The sequence below is a fragment of the Columba livia genome, chromosome 12, assembly GCF_036013475.1.
Source record: "Columba livia isolate bColLiv1 breed racing homer chromosome 12, bColLiv1.pat.W.v2, whole genome shotgun sequence".
NCBI classification, from domain to species: domain Eukaryota; kingdom Metazoa; phylum Chordata; class Aves; order Columbiformes; family Columbidae; genus Columba; species Columba livia.
Genome location: NC_088613.1, coordinates 1,215,347 through 1,241,715, shown reverse-complemented (window position 1 = coordinate 1,241,715; position 26,369 = coordinate 1,215,347). Strand labels below are relative to the sequence as shown.

Here is a 26,369-nt window from a genome sequence, read left to right as displayed (position 1 = left end):
AATGGTTAAGCTTCACGTTGACGTTCCTCTGTAAGTGAACGCTGGGCTGCTCCTCAAGCTGCGCTGCCAGCTCGGGATGCCTTTTTTTCATTAAATCACTCGTTCCAAGTCGAGAGCTTTCCGTAAATTTAATTTGAGCTAATCACTTTCTTGCCAAAGGAGAAAAACGAATCAAAGGTTTATTTTAATGCTATTGAATTCAATGCCTGTAAATTTAATTTCTATCTGTACTTTTGTTTAAGCATTTTACAGTGTTAATTACAACAAGCAATGCAAATTAATCTTCCAGTATAATAAAAGGCCTGTTATAACAGATAATAAATAGCTTTGAACCATAAGCTCATTAAGATGCTGCTGAAGTGCGTGCTCTGACTCACAGGTTAAGATCAAAATCTTCATCCCAAAATCGGGATGAGGATCCTTGTGGCTTCTACGAGCCCCGAGCGCTGACGCAGAACGTCACATTCTTTCCAAAGGAAGATCCTGGGGCCAGCGGATGGGCTGAAACCAAAGACACGGCAACTGAAAACCCCAACCCAGGACTCCCACTAAGCTGGTTTAGACAGGTACCACGAAACTCTACTCACTATTTCCTCCTGTTTGTGACCATTTAAATGCCAAGCTCGATGCAAATAAACGATTTATTTATTTGAATGACGGAAATCCTCCGCGCCCTGATCCCCTTTCTTAGGTCTGCAACAAGTGCCAAATAAGTTCATTCCTCGCGGTGACTGCGGGACAAGCTCAGCCCCGTTCTGCTCTTCCATGGGGATGCAATAAGGTCCCACCACAACCTGCAGCCCAAGGGAGAACCACGGACCCAGGAGCAGCAGGAGGGATGGACAGAGGTGCAAGATTGCAGGGGACAGCTCGGAATTCCAGCTCCTGGCCTGGGACCCCTTACCAAAACCCACTGTGCACATGCCCCAGCTGAGGCACCTGGGCACGGGGCAGCAGCACAGTCCCCAAAACATTCTGTCTGCCCAAGAGCTTGCAGAGATTTGGCAGACCCGGAGCCCAGCAGGGAAGTTCTTCTTGCTGGACCCCAGGCTGACTGCAGGATCCGCGGGATTTTGAGGACATCTGGTTGATTCTCCTCTCGTGATCCAAAAGCCTGAGCAAGACGAGGGTTGCCTGCCAACACGCTTACATGCCTGATACACTGCTGACACGAAGCCAGCACACACTTACCACTTCCAACAAGGAGCAGGTGATGGCGGCTGCGATTTGCTGATATGAAATACAGCGGTGCTGCTGCCAGCCAAGCCTTGCACAGGATCCCGCTCTATCCAAGGGAAAACTGGCCAGTAGCCCCGTGCTGGGACACACAGACATCCTGCAGGGACACACGGATGTCCTCCCGGCTAGAGCCACCACATCCCAGGAGACGGACCTGAGCCCTCAGCATGCCGAGGAGCTGCTGCAGCTCCGCATCGGGATGGAGACGTGAGGACACCCAAAAAGCCACACACGTAAATCTAAGAGGAAAACCTCATTCTCACAGGTAAGAAAGAAGACAGAGATATGAACATGAGCACCTTGCTGGTCAGTGGGACGCTGGCCTTGTTCTCTGGACATCACCATTCTTAACCTTCACCTATCTCCAAAGCGTCCAGGGCTGACCATGCGCCACTGGAGACCCCGCTGACGCTGCTCCTCTCCTGCCTTTTGGAGGCACACCAGTCCCAACGCCAGATGCGGTCACCCCCTGGTCCTCACGGTGCCTCTCACGGGACCAGAGGTGACCCAGCCTCAGCCCAAGGAACGTCCCTTTCCTCCACCCAATGCTCGGGGTGGGTCATCCCGAAGGGGAGGATGCGGATCTTCTCCTTGCTGATGGTTTCCAACAGGTTGGACACCAAGATCGCCATCTCGCTTTCTGCTGGATGGAGATACGACAGCTGTTGGCTTGGAGCACCAGCTCCACGTGGACAAATAGCTTTGATCCTTATAGTTTGGTCCTAACAGGAATTATAATTTTGCGTTTAGTGAGGAGGGTAAGTAGTTAAAAAACCCCTATATTGTGAATCAAGAAAGTCTATCCCTGATACCATCACTGGCTGTTCTGTGGATCCAGGCCATGTCCTACCCAAGAAAAAAGACGCTTAGAGAACAAACCTATAATCAATATTAAAGATGTAGCTTTTGCTGAAATGCCAATGCTTTGCCAGCGAGTGCTGCTATCAGATCTCCGTTTTCCTGCCTGCTGTGGCTCAAGCGTTGGCTGGAAGGAGGATTTACCACAGAGAGACGACCACCGCTCACAGGTTTTCAGCCACCACCTCCCTACCTACTTGCCTTGCCAAAGACAAGAGATCCCGGGCAAACAACCACCAACCGCTCTGCTCCCAGGCGGCCACGAAGGAGGCAGATTTTATGACCACACATCTGGCACATCAATGGCTTTTCCTTGATTCCTTCTGTGCGGTGCAAACGACATCAACTCATTGATCTCACGAGTTAATACGGATTGCAAAATAAAACACGCAGGTGTTCTTCTCCGCAGTTGGCCTTTTGTCTCTGTTTCAGATGCAAGAACAGCTAAAGAGAACTGTAGGAACATCCCATAGGGCTGTCTGGAGGTGGTGACGTGGTGTCCCAGCACACCAGGCTGCCTTTCAGGAGATCTGGTTTGAAAACGTTGGCTCAGCCACAAGCTTCTGGGGAGACCTTTAGCCAACGAGGCTCCTCTGCACCAACATCTTCCATTTATGACCCGGGGTGACACTGACCCCAACCCAACCGGTGTCCTCCTGCTCTGCAGAGCTCTTGCAAGGACAAAGTCCACTCACATCGCAAACACGGCTGGAAACCAAAAGCAAAGTCTGTATTTGCAACCAAAAAGGAAGAGCCTCGACCAGATTCTCTAGGTACACAAAACAATCACAATGTGCAAGAAAGAGAAAGGAGCTGAGGCTTGGAAAGACAAAGAAAACGAGGCTAAAACGGAAGAAAAAGCACTGTTTAAAAATGAGGTGCAGAGCATTGCGCCCTTCGGGGGTCACACAAAAGGGCTGGAGGGGGTCTGGTGGTTCAGCCCCAGGGTGCGTGGGGAGGCGAGGTGCCTCTAGCTCCCGGTTCTGGAAACATAAGCCTCAGTTGTTCTTCCTGGAAAAGTATGGGCAGCTAGAAAGATAGCTGGTAAGTTTACACTGCAAAAAGAGAATGGCACAACACAGACGTGAAGGAATTTTCCATTCAGAATTAATTTGTCTTCATTAACACCCAATTCCATTGCTGGCTATTAGAAGAAAAGCTCGTTTGTTAAAATTTCTAGGGGCTGAAAAGGCCAAAGAAGGGCTGAAAATGCTCCTCCCCATAACGACGGTTTCGCTACATGAGACTGTCCACAGATAATAAGCAACATCAGGGTCCATATTCCTGATACTTCTGAGGTTACAAAGTGTAGGAAAGCCCCTTAAAAGCAGAGTTTGGTGCCATAAACAGCTGAGTCATTTTCACTACGATATAGGAATCCCAGGAACCCTGGGAGAGCAGCAGCCATATGGGGATATGAGCATCTTCATTAATAAACTACTGCCACACTCTAGGATAGTTACCGGCATTTAAAGAGAACCCCATAAGGGGATGAAACAAGGAATGAAATCCAGTAGAATGAGATTAAAATTAAGATTAACAGAAAGGCAACTGCCGTTCTTCCCTAAAGACTAACACCAAAAAGTGAAGCGAAATGAATGCTGAGACAGCGCTGTAGGTAAAAACAGGAATAAAAGTCACTTAGCAGGTTCCGAAATCAGTTTTTTTTGGAAGCTAGTGTACGTTTTACAGATTAGAAACCGAATATTGTAATCTCTTTCTACAGAGTTGATGCAAAACTCCAGGAAATCCAGAATCAATTGCAAATATTTACTCCTGATAAAGAGATTTAAACAAGTGAAAGACGATTTCACCGAGGAGTAAAATCTAGCGGAGCTGGAGGATGTGGCTTAATAAAGCTCTAGAAAACCACACACAAAATATGACGAGCCTGCCTGTTTCGAGGTATCATGACCTCCTTCCCTTTGGCTTCCTAAACCCCTTTCATGGCAGATAGGAGAGTTTTGCAGGAATTTCCAGATGAGTTGGTACAAACTGAGAGAGCTGGGTTGTTCAGCCTGGAGAAGAGAAGCTCCGGGGAGACCTTATTGCAGCCTTTGCTTACTCAAAAGGTGACAATAAGAAAGATGGGGACAGACTTTTGAGCAGGGCTTGTTGTGACAGGACAAGGGGTGATGGTTTTAAACTAAAGGAGGGAGATCCAGGCTGGACATGAGGAAGGAATTGTTGCCCTGAGGGTGGTGAGAGCCTGGCCCGGGTACCCAGAGAGGTGGTAGATGAACCATCCCTGGAGACATCCCAGGCCAGGCTGGACGGGGCTCTGAGCAACCTGAGCTGTGAAGATGTCCCTGCTCATGGCAGGGGGGCACTGGGGAGCTGGGAAGGTCCCTTCAACCCAAACCATTCTATGGTTCTAAGTGAAGCACTTAGGAGAAGGTTTTACTGAAAAATTTAATGAAAGCCCCGGCCTTGCTGCCCTTCCCCGAGCTCCGCTCCCTGCAGCAGGCCCGGACAGGAGCAACAAATAAACTTTAACAGCATAAAAGATGAACTACAGAGGAGCAAGGGGATGCTCACACCATCTCCCAGGTTGAGCAATGGCCTGCATGACTTTGCAGCTACAAGACCAGTGACCACAGGACACAGCGACGCACAGAGACTGAACGCGCTGGGCCCCAAAATAACACAGGATTGGAAGATGCACAACCTCACGCCGGCTGCCCTGGCCCCTGCCACCCCTCCTCGGAGGTGTCCCCGTGACGGGGGAGCGTCGCCTGCTCCGGGAAGGCGGCTGAGAAAGGACAGGAACGTATATGAAACGTTCCCCGGCGCGGCCGTGGAGCCAGGCGGCTTTGCTGGGGACCAGCTTTCCACATCGCCCCACGGCTACGAGCGCTTGTGCAGCCCAGTCACGTCTGGCAGCCCGGCAAGAGCTGGCACGGACACTGTCCCCCCCGAAATCCCGGCCTGGGGGGGCACCCACTGCCCCCCGGCCTGACGGCACCCCCAAAAACCAACAAGCTCCCTCCTCCGCTCCCTCCAGCTTGGCATATCCCATATACATGCACTCCGCCGCTGCCCTGCTATACAGCACTAATTCTGCTTTATTAGTGTCTTTTTCTTTTTTTTTTTTTTTTTAATACTATGTTTAAAGTTGTATATTGTTCCAAAGTTTCCTTGTTTCATGTCATTGTTTGTTACTGTGTTTGAAAGTTGGCACATATTTGTTCAATTAAAGATTTATTTGCACTATTTGTTGAATAAAGATTATTCTTGCTAAAAGCTAAATAAAGTTTCATAAAAAACTCGCACAACCCATAAACAAAATACAATGTCCCTTCCAAAAAACCATTGCACAAAACATTTCAAAATCACTCAATTCATTATACAATAAATCCACACACAAAATAACAAGACCCTGCCAGAATACATAATAAAATCTCATTACAACACTTTCAGACCCAAGCTTCAAAGCGGGAACACAAAGCCTCCTCGGCCTCAAAAATCGCCGACGGCGTGGCCGGGGACTCTCCCGAAAGCCTCCGCACCCCCATCAGCACCCATGGGTGCCAGCTCCGCGCCACTCGGCTGCTACCAGCGGCAATAAACCCACGGTGGCTCCCGGCCAGCGCGTCCCCATCCCTGTCCCCCCACCCCTGCCCCGGGCCAGCTCATCACCATTGTGCTGGAGCGGGGATGCTCCCTCATGGCCCCAGCATCACATAAAAGCGCTCGCAAAACCACGGCGACAGAAGGCGAGCAGGGCTGCCAGCGGCACCGCATTGGAGGAGTCAGCACAGAACTGCCACACGAGCCCCGAAAGCAGAGCCCCGCTCCTCATTAAAGCAACAGGCGGAGTTTCTAAAAACCACGGATCCTCACAGAGCCCAGCACATCAATAATCAGGTTGATGACGGTTATGAGCTGGCTTTCCAAAGCCCGGCTAGTAGAGAGAAAAAAAGTCCTTTGAGTTTGAAATGGGGTTTGGGGCAAAAAGCTGTGTTGCAATACGCTTAGGGAATCCCAAGTCATGCAAAAGCGTCCTCTGTGCTCCCGGACTCGGTGACAGCGCTCCGCACCAACTGCAAAGCAACATGGTTTCCTTGCACCCGGCCAAACGCCAACGTGGAAGGCGGCAAACGCGCCGGCAGCATCGCCCCGTGCGCCGGCACCCCCAGCACATCTCCACCTGCCGCAGAACACAACAGCGACATTTGCCACCCAGAGACTCCCCTGCCATTGCTGTGCCAAAACTAGGTTGAGCTAAACCTTGTCTAACCCCCAAAACCATGCTGTGAAAGCTGCGCTGCCGTACACGGTGCTGTCGGATGCTGCTGCATCCCCAGGGCAGCTCACGGCACAAACAAGGGTCTCTGTCCCCAGGCAATCGCTGTCATCCCAGAATCATTTAGAATCCCAGAACCCTCCCCGGTTCTCCCCACCAACCACAATTTGCAAGGTGGAAAGGGGTTTTTCCCCTCGTTTTAAGCGCTCCCCAAGCGCACAGGGCAGCACAGAAGGGTCATCACCGCACACCAGCTGCACCGGCCGCAAAGCGCAGCTTTATGTTTGCGTTTACCTCCTCCCCTCCGAGCAACAGCTGTCCATGTGGATTCAGTTATTGCGGAGCAGCTACTCCGAAACAGGAGGAGCCCCCTGCGCAGAGAAGCCCTTGGCAAATATCAAAGACAGATACGGCAGATCACGAAAGGCGCTGGCGATGCCCAGGACTCGCCTCGCCAGGCACAGCGCGGCTCTCGGGCTCAGCTGAGCAAGGAAAGCTTGGGAATAACGCTCGGAAGACCTGGCTGAGAGGGACGAGGCTATGGAACAGCTCGCCAGTAGAAATGGAAGTAGAGTTGGCTCTGCTGCCCGATGAGTGAAGGGGAAATGAAGGAAAAGAGCAGAACACGGAGCACAGCGGGGATGCCCCTCTGACAAAACAGGTGCTGAGGGACACGTTTTCCATCACCCAGACAAGCTCCCTTTTTAATATAAGCTCCTAGAGATGGTGCCGCAGGCTGGGGGCATGGGACAAACTCTGCTGAAGGACAAGGACCCCTGAAATGGTGAGAGCACAGAGATGGGCCGGGCACGGGTCACCCCCACCCCAAAGCAGGGGTTAAAAACTGGGCTTTTTCCTGCCATTTCAAGCACATAATCACTTGCATTAGTTGCTAGAGACGCCTCCCTCCCAGTTTCTCACTGAATATGTTGTCTCACCAGGCACAGGAGGATGAACTCATCGTGGTTTCCCAATCCTGACCAGGGGCTCTGCGAGCTACTGGCAATACATATAATAAGTTATTATGCAAATAAAAACTGGACTCAGCCAAGGGAAATATGCTGGCTCTTCAAGTCCCATCTGCATCACAGCAAGGATCTCAATGAACTTTAAAATACTTATTGTCACCACAATGGGCAATATTATATTCTAGTTTGGATCTGTTCCTTCAGAGCGTTAGCGCTCATTTGTAGATATTTTTAGATTTTCCTATCCCACTCCTCATTATGAAACACTGAGCTGCAGATTGATTTATTTCTTAAAAGCAAGTTGCTGTTTTCCCAATAACAGATTTAACAAATTTGTTCCACCTGTTCAGTTATGCTTCCAATGTCTTTTTTGTGGTTTCATTGAAGTTTTTTTTAATTCAAACCTCAAAGACTCCAAGCTCAGCATTAAAAGACAAGCTCAGCATCATCGCCACCACTCACAAGTCAAATGCTGCTCCAAATTACTGCAAGCTTTCATTTGTAAGTCGATACAGACAGCAAGATTATTAAGCTTAATGGCTGCAGGCACAAACACACGCTCTTCGGAGGGCATTCGCCTACTGTAAATCCTGGGTTTGCTGCACCCTCCTCAGCATCTTCCTCCCATCACCTCGGCTAACCTCAGCCACAAACAGAGAGCTAGTAAAGAACAATTAAATATCATATATATATATATATATATTCATCAGAGTTCCTCCAGCCCAGTGTTTTTCATGGCTTTTCCGCAGGGGTCAGACGGCAGGACAAGGAGCCTTGGGAAAGGCACCAGGCGATCTCTTGGTCTGGAGGTGACGGATACAGAGCCATTAACACCCCATTTTACTCCGAGGTGCAGGGTTTTGGTCCCGGGGCTTGAAAGAAAAGCTCGGGGCTGCAGTATTTCATTAACGTAATGACAAGCAGCTTTCTTGCACATGCGGCTCACCGAGGAGTTTTATGGGTTAATGTTAATAACTGCAGATGGAGGGTCACCTTACCAGCCACAAATCCCCCATACGGCAACTCCTGGTAACTAGGACGATAACTGGCTTTCTCAGACCTCTATGGCCAGTCCAGATAGTTGCCAATTCTGCAATAACTTGGAAAAAAAAGCAGTGAATGACAGGAAAAATCCAACACATTCAGCCTTTCACGTAAGACCAAAAGTCCATCCTGATAATTGTTAAACATAAGATTAATTACCTTGGGATTTTATTTAAAAGTCCTATCTAGGGAATCCTTTGCTATCAGGTACCACTACAGTCAAGAGCCCTAAATAATGACAGGAAATACTCAGCCATTCGGACAGCGAGAACGCACAAAGCAACAAAAGGCAGCACGAAATTAGAAAGCGATAGAGACACTTGTTCTGCAACACCCAAAAGACATCACAGCTGTGAATGGAAAAAAGCAGCTTCCCAAAAGCCAAAGCATTTTGTAACGGGCCAGTTCTGTTCACAGCTCTGCACAGACCCGCTGGTCCCAGCTCCCCCGCACCGGCCCCACGTCTCCAACGTGTCGCCCAACGCCAGCCTGGACCACGCGCTTCCTCACCAAGAACTCCAAGCTTCGTTGAGCTTCTCCCCGTTTGCCTTATGACCTTTTCCCCTCCAGGCCCGTTGAGCAGCACCTTGTCTGCGGGTCCTGCTGGTGGGTCCTCAAGCAGGTGATGATGCCAGCAATGATGTGCTCAGAGAAGACCTGCTGGTGGGTCTTCTCCTGCGCCAGCTGTGCCAAAAGAGACACCACCCAAAAACAAGTACTGAGCACAAAACCCGTACCGAGCACCCACCACGCTGGTTGGGATCAGAACCAGCACGATGCCTCACGGCAGCGCTGGAGGAAAGAGTCTTTGGAGGAATCTTCAAGACAAGATGCTCACTAACATCAGGGTGGTTTTAACCACTAATGAACCAAGAGTCTCTCCTGATGGCTGAAGGTCCAGAGGGATGGAGTCCACCCTGGCAGGAGCAGAAGGGAGATTGGTGCCAAGGACACCAGGGCACTGACAAATACATGCTTGAATTGAAGAAACTAAACTTGGATGCTGGTCCAAAAAACCCAACAGAACAGTTCATTTGCTTAAACAAGACCCTATTTTCACGTAGGCTTGGTTCACAAACGACCATACAGGAAGCCCAAGTCTACATCTTAGCAAAATCATTTTTAGATTTCCAAAATCATTGCTCAGCAAATCTTTCAGAAGCAACACTTAACTGCAGCGATTCATTGGCAGCACACGCGAGCGCGCAGGTGTGCACGAGAGTCGGCCAAAGAATTCCAGTTGATGTGCACACAGTTGTGCTGTGGAGACATCGCAGGGGAAAGAAGAAAACCGGGCTCCTGTAAGAAATAACCCGAGTCTTTGCAGTCTGAAAATGTCAGCGTTGTGCAACGATAGCAGAAACCTGAGAATAATCTTCGTTCTTAGCATGAGACTGGGAAAACGCAAAATATTTGTATTCACCAAAGGGATCCTTGAAGTGGAAAATATACATAGTGACACGTTTCCAACTGGGTAGCATGACAATTTAAAACTTAATCCGATTTTAACCTAAAGCAAATTTTTAAGAGTATCTGAGCTTTGGTATTATCAAAGTAATACTTGGGAGACCCGAGCCAGGAGCAAGGCTCGCCTCCCCGCTCCCCAGAGACCCACAGCCCAGCCTCCCCCAAATTAATCTGCAAGGCAAAAGTTCCATTCCCCTTGCAGCTGCTCACAAACACAGACAAGTGCTCCAAAAACCAAAGCCAGGGCCCTGCAAACCCGCGGCTGCACCACGTCTCGGGTACGGATGTTCTGGTCCTCACCAAAAGTGCTTTGGATTTGCTGCCCGAAAGAAAGGGGAAAAAATCCTATAAATCCTGCTGCACTAACAGAAAGAGTCTGATTTCTCTTCAGAGCGCGGATGCAGCCCGAGGATGAACCAGCAGCTGACGGCGGTAAATACCGACTCCCGCTGAAAGCCATTTCATCGGGGGCTTGGAGAACGCAGAGAACAGCGAAAGGGAAATCCTGCCGCAGACATACAATTTGCACATGCACTCACTTGCTTTTATCCAACAATTAAAGCAGGAGACCCGACTGAGTGACAGCTTTACAGGCCTGAAAGCTATTTTTTGTGTATGGAATCAAGAGCGCGACACAGCCCGCGCTGTCCAGACACGGCGAATGGTACCCAGAGCTGTCAACATGCTCCGCTGATAGAATCAACCAAAAATGTGTCGAGCTGCCTGGAAAAAACATCCATGTCGCCAGTGTGACCCTCTCCACGGCCTCCGACCGAACAAAACCAGTTCTGAAACGTGCCAGTGTTCAAGAACTTTCAACATGTGAGTGGCTGGAGAACAGATCCAGGCTGCCAGAAGAGCAGCAGGTAGTGCCATGTTGGTGGTGAAAAGAGGAGTGTACCCACAAAAGTAGGCAAGGCTTGAAAAAGTACACAGCGTCTACAAGACTTAACAGCTCCACCGAGAAGACAACTTGTCTTCCTTTCATCTTTTAAACGTTTATTTTGCTCAGAGGTTCATTCAATGGGTTAAGAGCCACCAGCCTACAGGTCTCAAACCAATTTTATGTCAAAGGCTCAGTACTGCTCAGAATGACCCGTCAGGCCACCCCAAGGGTGACCCCCCACGATGACTCTGCTGGACCTCTCTCCAGTCTTGGAGGTGGAGCTGACAACCCAACCTGCACCACTGTCATCATTCCCACCCAGTACTCAACCCATTGCTTCTTGGCTTTCTGCAACAAGAGGTTGCGAGATCAACTGAAACCCAGCATGCCATTGAAGCCTCCTTAGGAGCAAAGCCCAGCTTTGCTGATCTTCTGAAGATGCAGCCATCGGCTCTTCTGAACAGATGGACACCTCTCTCTTCCCCATGGGCTACAACCCTGGCAGGTCATCTTGGAAAAGAACCTTTGTGGATGAAGAGCCCAAACTCAGCCCAAACCAACCAACAGTTCTCAGAAACAAGTGGCGTAATTAATTGTACCAACAGCTATGAATGAACCATACGTAAGACTGTCCAATCTTCCCACAACTCAAGCTGTATAACACACGTCTTCACCAGCTTTCAGTCAATCTATGTCAATGCAGGTTCCTACACCAGTTCTGAAAGCCGTTAGTACCCCAAGCCTGGTTCTATCAACCAACCCAAAAGCCACCGCAACAGCAGCTGCCTGGGACGTGGGACCAACAGGGCATCGCTCACCACGTGGACAATCTCTTCAATCTCTAAACTGCTGGTAACCACCATAAAACTTCCCCACAAAAGTCCTTGATATTCAAACGCAGAGTGCTGGCCTTAAAAAAAATAATAAAAGACAAGAAAAAAGAGAAAGAAATTGTCCTGGGTTCTGTCACTGTTGTCACATCGCAGGCACCCATCAGCCTGACACGCAGCGACACGAGAGCCCACGGGCGACCCAGCCCCACGAACCACGGGTGGTTCTCACCCCGTGGCTCCGCCGGCTCTTTGTTAGACCCTCCCAAAGCACAACCGATCTGCGCTTCTCCTTCACCATCAAGCTCTTTACCAGCATGAACATTCAATTTGGGTCCGTTTCGGGGCACAACCGAAAATAAAGATGAGAGGAGAAGAATTTCTTGGAACAGCAAGAACTCCAATTCAGTTCTGGAGACGTAAGGCATATTTCAAGATGTCATTTGCTCACATTTAATGCTAGCACTGTCATTTGCCCTTCAGCTACAAGAAAGGCATGTAAGCAAGCCTAACTAAACCGAAATTTCCCCATTGCAAAGCATTTCTGCCAGGAATCACAGTTTGAGTGTCATGTTTCTTATGCCCTTCTTTGTACAATAACCCTCCAAGTCCAGGCTTAGAGACAAGGGTTTATTAGTGGGTATTATACATGCCAGCGTTAATGGAGCATCCTAGATGTCACTTGGACCAACTTCATGCCAGTGTTTTTCTGTAGGATACCAAATAACATTGAAATAAAGCAGAACAGCTGGATCAGAACTAACCTTAATACTTTATAACCAGAATTATGATTACTGATTTTGGTTTGCTCATTTGTCACAAATGCAATTTTGCTTCATTCTCCAAACAAGCAGAAGTCTGAGGACACCGGGGCGGCAGAGGGACATGTGCCACGGCATCCCGCCTCCTCCCAGTGACATTTCGGGCCAGTCCCAGTCCCAACGCAGGGAAAAGTGGCTTTTCAGGTGACATTGCTGCAGCAGCCGTCCCCGCAGGACAGGCTGCACAAGCTGTTCCCCTCCGTCCTCCCACCCCTTCCAAACTCAGTCTTTTCCTGTCCAAAGCAAATGTTTGCTTTTAGACGTTTCTAAAGCCCTGCCTTAACAGCCTGACAGGCTAACATTAAAAAGCAGAATGCAAAAACTTTCGGTTCCAGGGCTTTTAAAACTTTGGTTTATGATTTAACAATACTCTGCCTCACTCTAATTAACCACTAAATGCCAAGTCGTCAAACAAAGAGCAAAAAAATAATCATTTGTTATCTTGAAGCTGCATCTGCTCACAAAACCTACAGTGGTTTTCGTTGCTATTGTTCTCGAGGTTTGGGCTGTTTGAGAAAGTGTATTTAATGATAACAAAATTGCTAGGTAAATATGTCAGCGAGGCCTTCCCTGTCGGCCGCCGCCTCGGGGCGCGATTGCTGTTCACGACATAAAAAATTCGTGCTATTTGCCAGATTTCAGATAGCAAAGCTGGATCCCCCGGAAGGTACCTGGCGCTGCTCCGCACCCGGGGAACGTTTAACTGCTTGAGGACCTGAGCGCAGAAGTTGCGTGAAGCCACACGGGACCTTCGCTGGGACCTGGCCCAAAGTTCAACTTCCCCAGTCGCCCCAGTGACTGTTGTTATCAGAATTACCATTTATCCAATTGGCCCGGCGTGGGAAGAAGAAATGGTTTTGAGGCAGGAGAGACCAACAGCAGAGCAGCTCATGGTCCACGAGGTGGGGGGACACCAGCCTGGGGGTCTCTGGATGTCTTCTGAGCCCAGCTGGGCTTGGAAGCCCAAAAGTCCTCATTCAATGGGAATGAGCTAGTCAATATTTGAGCCAAAAATGTCCTGTTGAACACTTTGGTACAATTTTTAGGTACCAGAGGTGAAGAAGTCGAGTTATTCTCAGCTTGATGTGAGCCTCAGCCCCCACCTCTGGGTTTGCAGAGGGTCCCTTGGGGTGTTTCTGGGTGCATTGGGTGGCTTTGGAGACCACGAGGACTAAGGGAAGGAGACGGGGCCTTGCTGAGCGAGAAGCAGCATCACTAAGCACCAAGACATCCCAACTTCCACATCATCTCCAAACTGACCGGTTATTCCGAAAAGCAAGAGAAAAGGCAGCCTAGGGAGGAAAGAGTCGACAGCTCTTTGCTGCACCGAGCGTAGTTTTCCTTGGCAAATCCAGCCTGTTGTTAGAAACGTGCGCCAGGCGCCCGACCGGCAGAGCAGAGCGACGCTTTGTGCTTAACGCTTCAAGACCTCAATTTCGGAGGGCTCGTCCCACCACCCCACACATCGAGGGGCACCCACGGAACAAGGGGTGAAGCCAAGGGAGCGATTCAACACCAGGTCATCAGAGACTAAAAACACCAGCATCCACGTAAGCGCTCAGCATCGAGGCGCTCTACATCTCCTAAGGAAAATCCACCCCACGAGCAAAAGGTTTTGGGATTTCTCACTGATCCCATGTCTCGCCAGACACAGAGGTTGAGTGCAGCTGAGCACAATTAGTGCTGAGCCTCCACAGGCTCGGCTTAGGGCTTTAGGCAAAGGACTTTTCCTGCACATGTTCCCTTCTACTTCGAACGAGCCCTCAGCATCACCACTGCTGAAAAGTGAGCTGGGATCCTATCACCCCACCAGCAGGGGCAAGGCCCTGCTGCAAAGCCCAGCTGTGGCTCACCACATCTTTTGCTGAAGAAAAAATGAGAGAAAACTCATTCATGAAAGCACACATAGTCTAGAAGAGGAGCTTGCAGAAGGAAAGAGGCTTGTGTGCATTTTATTGCAACAAGAGAATGTCTCCATCCCCCTCCAAGCTTTGCTACCCGAACGCCTTGTTTGCCAGCAGCATTTCCCACACTCAGAGTAAAGCAGAGCTAAATAGAAACAAAAGACAAAAAACCCCAAACTACCGAAGCCTCCAAAGCCCCCAGCGATCCCAGAACAGCACAAAAATCACCGACCCCTAGATCTGAGTTTAAACCTTCCAGGTGCCGTTAACGCACGCGTGGGCTTTCAAAATGAAGCTCCATGACCCGCAGAACACAAGGGGCTGCGGGAAGGGCCACGGGTGGGTTTGCAGCACCTGCAGCACAACGACCCCACAGAGCTGGAGTTAAAGCTCAGCACCACCAGCAGAACAGCTGCACTTTCTGCTGAATAGCACCAAGTCCTGCACGCCCAGGAATCCGCGCACGAGCCACGTTCCAAGTCAAAACAATTCCCTTTCGACAACGGGGGAAACAAAAGAAAACTCCGAATCGGCAATAAAGACATTGCTGAAAAGAAGATACAATAACCCTTTAAAAATGACAATTAGCACCTTTAAACTCTACATTTCCCAGCGCACAGAAAAGCTCTCCTTTCCATTTGCAAAGGAGAAAATGTCAGTTTGCTGGCGCTAACGGGGCTCGGTGCGAGCAGGGTTAACGCCGCAAACCCGGCAAGCGCCAGCACGCCAGCCCACGGCCCCAGGCAGCCAACCTGCTCCTTCACCTCATTATCACTAAAAAGATGGTAACAGCTGCAGGGAACAAACAACTATTTGCTTTATGGTTTTCGCCCTGCTCTCTGGATACACCTCAGCAGCAGCTCCCATTGGATTTTCTCGGCCATAGGGGATGTTTTATGGGGGAGCACAAGGTTTGAAGCTTTCCGGGCAGAACCAGCACCTCTCCTCGCTCCGCCGGCCCTGGCTGTCTTAAACCCTGATCAGACTCCGGGTGAAACGCACCGACAGGCAGCAGCAAAAAGGAAAAATAAAGCTTAAAATCTCATTTTTGAGTCTGAAGCATTCAGTGTCCAGCAGGCCAGCAGCAGTCGCAGCTAATGGCTTTAAATGGTTTCTCCTATTTTCCTGCCCCATGGGAAAACTCAATAAAAAGAAGTGCTGGTTAAGGGTAGCGGTAGCTCAGTGACCTGCAAGATTGAAGGAAATAATTGCTCTAAAATTATTTCCTGGATTAACTTTGCTGAGCCCGGCACATGGAGGAGACCGGGAGGACCACGCGAAGTCTGCTTAGACCATTAGCACCTGCCCCACGGCATTTCTTTGAGACACAAGGCTCGTTCCGGGGGTGGCACTGGTGACAGAGGGTGTCCTGCTCAGGGACCACCGGCCACCCCCTGCTCCCCAGGCTGGGAGGAATGCCAGCCTTAAATCATTTAAAATAAGAAACAGAAAATGGAGGAGGGACAAAAGAAGAGGACAGTTGAGCACAAAGTGCGATGAGGTTTGTCCAGCAGGCACCCAGCTTAACTATAGTGGAGAAACCAGAAAAGCCACGAGACACCCCAGAGCAGGGCCAGGAGCACCAGTGACGGGCCCAGTGTGGAGCTGGAGCGACCACGACGCGGCTCAGCCTGGGCCACGGTGGAGATGGGTCACCCCAATGTCCCCAGGAGACCACAACCCCGATTCACCAGCTCCTGCTCCATTCCACCCATATAAACTACAACTACAGCCCCGTTACATGCTCTGAGGTGGATTTTACTTCCAGTGCTGGCTTAAAAAAAACATTTCACTGTTTTCCCCCTTCCACCTTGTTTTGTGCCTCAGGGGGATTTAAGGCACAGCAGTGGAATGAATTGCAAAGAGGGATTAAAGCCGGCAGACAAAGGCTGCCCAGGGCGGGACATTGACCCAGCTTTGTCCCCTGGGCTGCCAGGGCTGGCGGCTCCTGGGGCACTGGGCTATTGTAGAGAAGGCACAAACAGGAGACAAGGAGGGGCTGATCCTGCTAAGCCACCTTTGCCACCGCTTCTGCGGCTGGCAGCTCTGCGCTGGCCCAAGTTTTGCCCCCGGTACCGGCAGGACCGGCAGGGAGGGGGAGACGGAGCCTTCGTCAGGCCGCTGCTCCTCATCGCACCAGCAACCAGCCAGCAGGTTCCAGAGGTTGCTTTGCCAGCCACTGCATCACCAGGCCACGCAACGCTCGCTGCTGCAAAGCCACGCAACGCAACAACATGCAACGCGCTCAATCCCCAGCAACACAGCACCTTGCCAAGCAAGGTAATTCCTGCTGCAACACCATGTCAAGCAATGCCCACCGCGGCAAAGCCACGCAATGCAACGCCATGCCGCGGCAAAGCCACGCAATGCAACGCCATGCCGTGGCAAAGCCACGCAATGCAACGCCATGTCGCTGCAGAACCATGCAATGCAATGCCATGTTGCTGCAAAACCACGCAATGCAATACCATGTCGTTGCAATACCATGTCGTTGCAATGCCATGCAATGCAAAAACACGTTGCACAATGCCATGCAATGCAATACCATGTTGCTGCAATGCCATGCAATGCAAAGCCATGCAATGCAATACCATGTCGCTGCAATGCCATGTAATGCAAAAACACGTTGCTGCAATGCCATGCAATGCATATCCATGCAATGCAAAGCCACACCACGCCATCCAGCACCCACCGCTGCAAAGCTGTGCAACACAATCCCAGGCCATGCAACATCTGCTGCTGCAAAACCATGCAATGCAATCCCACACAACGCAATGTTGCTGCTGCAAGGCCATGCAATGCAACACCAGGCAATACAACGCTCACCACCGCATCACGCCACACAGCGCTCACTGCTGCAAACCCACGCAACGGAGCAACACGCAACGCTCACAATCCCATGCCGCGTGCTGCAACGCCCACAATGGCAAAGCCACGCAACACAGTGCAATGCAGCTGCAAAGCCACAACACGCCACGCAACACCCACCACTGCAAAGCCGTGCAACACAATCCCACGCCATGCAACACCTGCTGCTGCTAAACCATGCAACGCAACAAGCCACGCAACGCCCGCTGCTGCAAAACAACCCCATACCATGCAACACATACTGATGCAAAACCACGCAAGGCAAAGCCTGCCCGGTATCCCACACTCTTCTCGACACATTCCCACCTCCTGACGGACCTGACCGAGAAGCGCGGCCGAGCAGGGTCGGGAGCAGCTCCAGCAGGAGGAGGCTGGCACTGGCCATGTGGAACGTGTTACGGCGCTGGCATCCCATCAGTACAACCCTGCATATTTAGTACTTCACACTTACAACAGAATTTTACTCGGGCTTATGGAAAGAGTTCATTTTAATATCCACCCATCTGCGAGTAATTATTTTGGTTATAGTAGCATCCAGGCCCAACTGGCATCAGCACCATCCGCGTACAAAAACAGCGCGTTTCCCCCAGAGTTTAACAAGGCAGCGCTCACAATGGCGACATGCAACAGTCTAGGCAAGAGCTTTATTTTGCTCTCCTATAAAGGCCGTTAACTATTTTAGAATTGCATCCAAATCTCGCTGTCATTCTGCACTTGTGCACAATGAATCGTGACAGATGACACCTCTTCAGAGACCCACTCACCACTTACTCACTGCCCGGCGTCTACTCAGTGCTTTGCATTCACAAAAACCCCTCAGCTCACCTTCCGCAGCCAGACACCTCCAAGAATAACATCCTCTCAAAGTGTTGAAAGACACTGAAATATAAAGTCATTAACATAGAATAAGAGTGGAATGAGAGCGTCGCATGCTCTGGAGCTCTCAGGGTTTGGCTCCCAGTCAAGAAAAATATATTGGATTAGTATGAGAGCAAAATTAGGGTAGTGTGCAGTTTAATTAGCATTACAAGACACTACATGTGTATGGAAGAGCAGGGAAGATTTATAGTATTATGCGGTAAGAAAAATAAAGTTAAAAGGTTAGAATAATATCAGTTTGATAAAGCACTATGTAGGCTGAGGTTAAGTTAAAGATAACTTTGGAATGCCACTGAGTGCTCTTAAAATCCCGGGTCTGAGTGTTCGCCAGTTCGCTCGTCTGGAAACGGCTGCAAAACCCTACGGCTTGGGTCACGAGTCACTCAAACACTCACTTTGGCAGCAACGGCCTTCTCCATTACGGAATTCAACAAACGCTGATAAAAAGTCCCGGTCCTCGCACAAAGTTGCAGTATTTGTCCTCCATGGAATGACCAGAAAATAAAGAGAATATACCAGGGAGCTCAGCTCAGGAAGGGGAAGGAAGAGAGGGCAAAGCCGCTCGCGTCATTGTTCCTATAGCACATACCGGCTGCTGGGGCCAACCCTGCCACTGTTATTCGCATTTTCCCATATCCGACAGGCCACGAGCATCCCCATGTTGCAGCCTGTCCCCCTCCCTCCCCACGCATCGCTGGCTTTATTTCTTACTGATTCCCCCCAGCCGCTCCCTCCCCGGGTGGATAATCCACCTGATGCCGATACAAGCTGCAAGTTGCAAAATAGATTTAGTATTTTCCAACTGCTTCTTCCATCCTACATGTGAGGTGGTTTCTTTCAACCTGTTCACTATCCTCACCAGTATCCCCAGCACTTCGGGGGTTTCCCCGCTGAGATGTGCCTGTGCTGGGAGACCACAGAGCCGCAGCTATTGGGTTTTTAAACCCTTTTTGACCATTTCCCCCTTTCCAAAGCAGAATTCCTAAGCTCAGCCCTGGCGGGCGAACAGCTCGGGAACGTCTGTGTCGCCTGCTCGGCGCAAAACAAGCAGCACTGTAAATAAGCAGAAGGCGCCCAAAGCCCGGGCCGCTAAGGAGACAGGAGTTCACTGGCGGCACAGGGGCGCACCCCAAACCCCCGGCAAGGCGCACGCCGCACTCCATTGTCCCATTAATGCCCCATCCCCGGCCGATGTCCTGACGTGCTGCACCATTTCCTTTTGGAAAGAAGGAGCTGGTGGATTTGTGCCATGTTTTGCACAAGATATTCATAGACATAGTAGCAGGGATATGTTTCCTATTTGATATCAGGTGATCCCGCCGCAGCGCCCTCACCCCAGCAATGTCACCCGCTCCAGCAAGGGACACGGATGGCGGTCACCAGAGCCCTGACGTGTTATTAGCCATTTATTGCACTTACAGTCTCCTTCTGTTGCCCTGCAAGAGCTTCCTTCAGCGGCAACCAAGACCTGCACGTGCAATACAAGGGAACACCTACCCCGACACGCATCCCTAAACACCATCACCTGGAGCAGCTCGAACGCCTCTTAGATCCTGCAAATCCCACCTAAACGCTGCCTTTTGCTCTGGAGCTGGAATTGAGAAGAAAGAGCAAAATAACTGCAACTTCACACTAGCGAGGCAAAAGACACCCAGGTGCCCTCCCGGCTGAGCACCGACACCCTTGTGCCTGTACACAAGGCTTGCCTGGCCATTCGGAGCAACCTCCAGAACTCCATCCAGCCGCTTACACTAAACTGACCACATAAATATCTTCAGAAACACTGTGTAATTATTTGGAGAACAGAGGCAGAAAACACCTGGCCACAAATCCCTATTTTCAGTTGTGACCCTCTGGGGGCAGAAGGTGGACAACTGTGAGACAACGTGACGTCCACCTGTCCCTACAACCCACAGCCAGTTACAGGCAGCATAACCCTCCTCACGGTGAAGCTGCCCCAATGATTCACTAAGAACTACCCCGCCACAGCATCCCGACCAGAAACAGAGAGAAACCTATACGGTCCTTCCTAAATCCTTCCCTACCTCCCCCTTGAGTAAAGCCAGCTATTCATTTTTAGCAAAAACAACAAAAAGCAGCGTGTATTTCTTTATCCACACCTGCAAGCAAAATACTGCTGTGCCTCTAAAGCTTTACTCCTCTGTTTCCTTACCAAATGAGCAAGCAGGCTTTTAGGAGACAGATATAAATTAACGAGGTTGTGCACCGCTTAATGACAGCTGGAACGAGACCCTGACTGCTCCGTCAGGGATACGGGTGGGAAAGGGATGAAAAGCAAGCAAATGAACAATCAGGGCGTTTATAGATGTTGATATTGCCAGGAATGCCGATGTTGGAAAGCAGGTACACCCCTGGTTATAGAGGCAAGCGGTGCAGCCCCAGGAACGGGCCCTTTGGTGCTGATGTGACCAAGTTCCTGCTCAGCACAGTTTTTCGCCCCCCGCCCCAGCCAGCCAGGAGGTTGAGCTGACATATCTGATGGGTATTTGATCTCATTTTGGCAGTTCCTAAGCCCGTCTCGGGACACTCACAAGGGCACGCGCTTCACCCAACGTGTGCGAAAAAAACAAGTTTTTGCAGAAATGTGGCTCAGAGAAAAAGCACAGAAACGCTGCTCCGCGAGGCGCAAATATCGCAGGGCTGATTTCTTTGACAACAAACCATCACCTGCTTTAGGCACCAAATACTGTAACGAGTGGTCCGCAGTGCCCTGCTGCCCGTTCCCTGCGAGCCGAGCCACCAGCAAAGCGCCTGCCAAGCGCTAACCAGCCCATCCACAGCATCGCTTTGTGTTCCACGGCACGGCCAGCCGAAGCGTTTAGGTTTTATACCCGCGGTCCCGCAGCCCATCGGTAAACGGGCTCCGCGAAGCCGGCAGCGCGTCCCGGGGACGGCGAGAGAAGAGTCGCCGCGGTAAAGCCGCGTTAACCGGCTTTTCATCCCCACGCCAAGGCGGTGATGCAACACCCCGCGGCTTCTGGGACAAAGATGTGAGCCGCAACGCCTCAACCTCTGCCATGAGAAATCGCCCTCGTAGCTTAAATGAGTTGCATATTTGAATACCCTGGAAGACAGGGAAGCGGGGCGGTATCGGGCTGCCAAATCTCACTCCTGTCATGAGGTCATTTCTGGCAGGCGGCCAGGCCGGGTTTCTGCCAAAATCCCGGTGCTTGACCATCGCTCCCCCAGCTCCTTTCCCCCGCCCCAGGTCAGGGAAAGAAAGAGAGAAGAAATGGTCAGGGTGGGGAATGTGTTTTGTTTGTACAATCGCAACACACGCAGTCATCACTCAGCCTACTTACCGAAAATACTTTTATAGCAAAACACTGTGCACGGGCCGTTTGAGGGCTCATCTGTTCATTGGGACGCGGGGTCCCCCCCAGTGCACCCCAACTCCGCTCACCCTCAGGTCCCTGGGAGGGAAATCCCACTGATGGCAGCTCTTGAAATAATTATTTAGTAATTTCTCCTTAATTTCTGTAAACATCTCTCTGCCGATACACACGCCTGGAAGTGCACTGTGGATTTACCAGCAGCACAGGCTGCCAGGGGTTGGAAAGCAGCTTGGAACCCCCCCCGCCCCACACCCCCCGAAGGCTTTAACATGGCTGATATTAACTTTTTAAACACGGCTGTTTGCAAACACCTCGTTCCATGGCTTTAATCACAGAAGGGATATATTCACAGCACCCGGGGACGCAGAAGGGGGGTGTTTTTAGCTGAGCAAATGGTGAGGCAGAAAAGGCAGCGAGGAACAGGAGAGCGGCGCTACTACAAATAACATTAATTACACGTTGTCACAGCAGCAGTTTCCAAGCAGCGCGCTGGCGGTGCCAGCAGCTGGACGCGGCCCATGCCAGCAGCTGGACGCGGCCCATGCCAGCAGCTGGACGCGGCCCATGCCAGCAGCTGGACGCGGCCCATGCCAGCAGCTGGACGCGGCCCATGCCAGCAGCTGGACGCGGCCCATGCCAGCAGCTGGACGCGGCCCATGCCGCTCAGCGCTCCGCGTGCCCCCACTACAACGAAACTTTCTCTCACAACCAACTGCTTCAATATGCCCGAAAGGATTTTTCATCTGACGTCCGACTGGCCAGATGTAAAACAAAGAAATAAATAATTAGCATTACCTTATCTGGAGTATGTCAGCTGCAGCGAGCGGCGCTCGGATCTCTGTACGCATCCCGAGACAAATTATCTAACGCTGTAATTTATGAATGCCTGAACTATTTACCCTGGTATTTCATTTTACATTTGCTAGAAAGAAGAGCTCTGAAGACTAAACAGATCCAGCACGACAACACGAAAGGAACTTCAGCCGCATGCTATCACAAGACAACCTAAATTCCAACACGACATCAAGCTGCTCCGACTCTGTGTTAATACCGCTTAAGTACTGAGGAAAACAAAAAAGTGATGTCTAGATAGCACGGGTTCTCTCCAGCTCAACATTTACTTAGACTTTATTACGGAGAGCTGCAGAACACAAATACTTGCTGGAAGGCGTGAGCCCGGCGTTCCCGGAGCAGCCGAGGCCGCGGAAGGGCCGCCCCTGCCAAGTACGGGGAAGAGTTTCCAGACTTGCAGCTTTATCAAAGCTATTTTTGTGTCTCCCCCCCCGCTTCGCCCATGCATTGATAACCAGCAAGGCAAGGACTGCCAGGGTGCTTAGGCTGGGCTTTACACCCCTGCTTCCCCCAGGACCCCACGGCAAAGCCACCCGGCACTTTTGGGGAGCAAGGCCATCCGCTTGCGAGGCTCAAAGGGGAGGAAACTCCTTCCTCCGGCTTATCCTGCTTGCAGCGAGGTTTTGCGCCTGGAAAAAATGAGCTAAGTTTGCGAGCGGAGGCCCCAGCTCCGCTCCTGCTCTCCCAGAGGCTCCCGGGACAGGGGAGCCCCTCCGGGCACCGCTGCTCCCAGGGGCTCCTCGCACCAGCGAGGGAAAGCGGAGGCAGAAACCAACCTGTCCTGCACGGTTCAGACTTACAAGGTCCTGTGGGGCTTGCTGAGCCACCAGCCCAAAGGCTGAAGCATCTCGGTTGTGTGGCAGAGACGGAAAAAATAACCAAACCCACCAAAAGCAAGCACGGGGTGCGCAGTGAACAGGATTTCCACCGTAAAACACGGTGCGCTGGAGGAGCGGGTTTAAAGCTGAGCTTTGCAGAGCTCTGCAGCTGCACTATTGCCTGCCCGGGTTTAAAGCCGAGCTTTGCAGCTGCACTACTCCCCTCCTGGGTTTAAAGTTGAGCTTTGCAGCTGCACTATTGCCCGCCCGGGTTTAAAGCTGAGCTTTGCAGAACTCTGCAGCTGCATTCTGCCCCGCCCGGCGGGAGACCCCGCTACCGGGTACCGGGCTGCCCTCCCCCGCACAGGGCGGGCTGCGGGAGCGGAGCCGACACCGCTGGGCTGTCACGACAGAGGGAAGCGACAGATGGGGCTGTCACGACACACAGGAAAGCGGCGGGCAGCAGGTGGAGCCCCTCGGAGCCCCGGCTCCCCCTTTACATTCCCAGCCAAGGCAAAGCAAACTCAAGTTCTCTGCAAATTTAACTCCCGCCAGCGGCACTTTGGGGCTTTCTAAACAAACAGAAGCGAGGTTTGTTTGTGGCTACGGGAGCGGCACGGCCCGAAGCCCACGGGCGGGCGGACGGAGACGCCACCGCCGGGGGGTGCGCGGGCTCCGCGACAAGTGCGCTCCCGCCCGGCCGGACCCCCCGCCGCCCCCCGCCCGGCACCCACCTGCTGGCGCCGCTCCGCTCCCTCGGCGGGTCGCTGCGGCCGCCCGGCGCCCGGGGAGCCCGGCGCTGCCGCCGTCCCGTCCCGGCGCGGCGGGGCAGCGGGCTGCGGGCCGCGGTCGCGGCGGAGCTCGGAGCGCAGCTCCAGGTAACAGCCCAGCGTCAGGACGTGCAGCGCCAGCGACAGCGCGAAGAAGCCGAGGAACAGCCGCCAGCTGCCGCCGCCGCCGCAGGCGCACGCACCGCGGGGCGCCGCCGCCTCCCCCCTGCGCTCCGCACCCATGGCCGGCGGGACGGAGCGGCGAGCGCCGGAGCCGCTACTGCTCCATGCTCGGCCGGGAGCGCCGGGCCGCCGCGGGGCTGCGCGGCCGGGGCCGCCCCAGCGCCCCGCCAGGGGGCGGGACTCCGCGGGGGCGGGACGGCAGGGGCGGGGCTAACCGGAGAGCCACGCCCCCTGCGGGCAGGGCCGGCTGCGGAACCGCGGGGGAGCGGGCGGGGGGGGCAGAGGGCTGGGATATCCATGGGTGATGGGGCAGAGGAAGCGGTGCCTTCAGATGATCGTCAGGGCCACCAAGATAATCCGAGGCTTGAGCAGCTCGGACAGGCTGAGAGAGCTGCATGTTGAGCTGGAGAAGAGAAGCCCCGGGGGGACCTTATTGCGGCTTTTCCGTACTCAAAAGGGGCCGATGAGGAAGATGGGGACAGACCTTTTAGCAGGGCTTCTTGCAACAGGACAAGGGGTGATGGTTTTGAACTAAAGGAGGGAGATTCAGGCTGGACATGGGGAAGAAATTGTTGCTCCTGAGTGTGGTGAGAGCCTGGCCCAGGTTGGCTAGAGAGGTGGTGGATGAACCATCCCTGGAGACATCCCAGGCCAGGCTGGACGGGGCTCTGAGCACCCTGAGCTGGTGAAGATGTCCCTGCTCATGGCAGGGGGGGCACTGGGGGGCTGGGAAGGTCCCTTCAACACAAACTATCCTGTGATTCTATGATGGGGCAGGGGGCTGGGATGTCCAAAGCCACCGCCACTCCTCCAGGCAGCCTTTGTTTTATAACTGCATGACACGTTGCTGGTTGAATGTGCAGTGTCCTGGCACAAGGTGCAGTGGATGCTGAGAGCTCGCAGAGGCTGGGACATGTGCAGGAGCAGAGCCTGTTGAAGACAGAATACACCCAGGCGTGTACCCACGCTGCACGCCCTGTGCCACATCTCCCGCTCACCGGCATCCTCTGCCAGCCTGTGGCAAGCGCCCGGTGTCTTTCAGCCCTGTCTTTGTTCTTTTCTTTAAGCAAATTGAGCAAAGAGTTGCAGACTGCAGCTGAAGATCAGCGCAGGCTATAGACATCACTAGTGTTGGAAGCAAGCGAGACAAGCGTGGAAACCAAGAGCTCATCTCTTACAAAGGGCAGTTTTGCTGCAGCCCCAGTGGGACCTCAAACACCTGAGAGCACGGTCACGTTAGGCAAATAGGCTCTCAAAATGAGTTTCATCGCCAGGCAGCTGCACATGTGGGGGGTCCCCTGCAATGAGAAACCAGAGGAGGATTTCTGAGAGCAGACAAAGACACCCAAAGCCCAGGGCTCAGCAGGCTGACTTAATTCTGTCGGCACCGCTTGGAAGGCGAACGCAGCCGAGCACGGGGCACGCAGCAGGTTTTCTGGTGTTTGGGGGTGTCAATAGTTGCCTTCTCCAGCTTTTCTGAGGTTTGGTTCTGACTGCTAGAAACAAATCGAAGGTGGAAAGCAAAAGTTAACCAGAAAGAAGCGCAGGTTTTGAGAAGGAAGACTGTGACCTTCAAGAAAGCAAGCTTGAGTAAACTATGAGTTTGGGTACATACCCCTCAGAAAACAAGGGGTGGGGGAAGACGTGCAGGGAGCTGCTGCTTCCTTATTGGAATTAGGGGAATGGCGCATACGCAGACCATCCCGATCCAGAAGTGAGATAGAAAGAAGAGCATGAGATTGGCTTGGTCACCTCAAACGCAATAAGGAACACTAGAGAGAAATTATATTAAGAAAAACAATCCAGCTTCAGTCAGGCGACTGCAAACAGCAGCAACGGGAAAGGCTGCGGGGGGAGGCAGGGGGAGATGCAAAAATGAGGACTTGTGCAAACAGCCGGGCCTGCTGAAGGTGATGCTTTAGCCGAATCGTTCGGGGTTATCATGGGGAATTCCCAGGGTCAGGGAGGGCCTAAAACATTAGGACATCGTCATAGAGGCCACGCAGCTTGGCTGAACATCCCCAAAGCATTGCAAGTAATCAAGGTGTTCGTTAGCACCCTCGTGGTGAGGCGGCTAACGGGGATTTGTTAGGGTGACCTCGTCAGGCCAGTGTCACCTCCTTGGTGGCCACGAATGGCAACTGCTTTATCTCGCTTTCCACATTCCTGCTGCTGCATGAAATCAAATGGGAGGCTCTGTTTTCATTTAAGAAATGTTTCCCTATTATTTGTGAAGAAAAAGCTGGGTGCGTTAACCACTGCCAACCCTACAAACTCAAGAGCAACAAGCACATAAAAGCAAATGGACCCTCTGTACAGAATTGTGTAATTCTTTTAGGACAATTTATAATATTTGAGTGCTTTGGGTTGTTACTGTTAG

At 51.9% G+C, this 26,369-nt stretch overlaps 1 protein-coding gene across 6 annotated transcripts in view; it reads right to left on the bottom strand.

Moving 5' to 3' along the window:
• Positions 1 to 24,161, bottom strand: part of EDA (ectodysplasin A) — a 74,073-nt gene extending 49,912 nt beyond the window's left edge. For 3 of the 6 annotated variants that reach the window (XM_065077339.1, XM_065077337.1, XM_065077340.1), the window contains exon 1: positions 23,771 to 24,161. In XM_065077339.1, coding sequence (XP_064933411.1) covers positions 23,771 to 24,049 — 279 coding nt within the window. In that variant the 5' untranslated portion in view covers positions 24,050 to 24,161. The remainder of the gene's footprint in view (positions 1 to 23,770) is intronic. The other 3 variants (XM_065077334.1, XM_065077338.1, XM_065077336.1) reach the window with 2 other exon arrangements.
• Between the last annotated feature and the right edge of the window lie 2,208 nt (positions 24,162 to 26,369).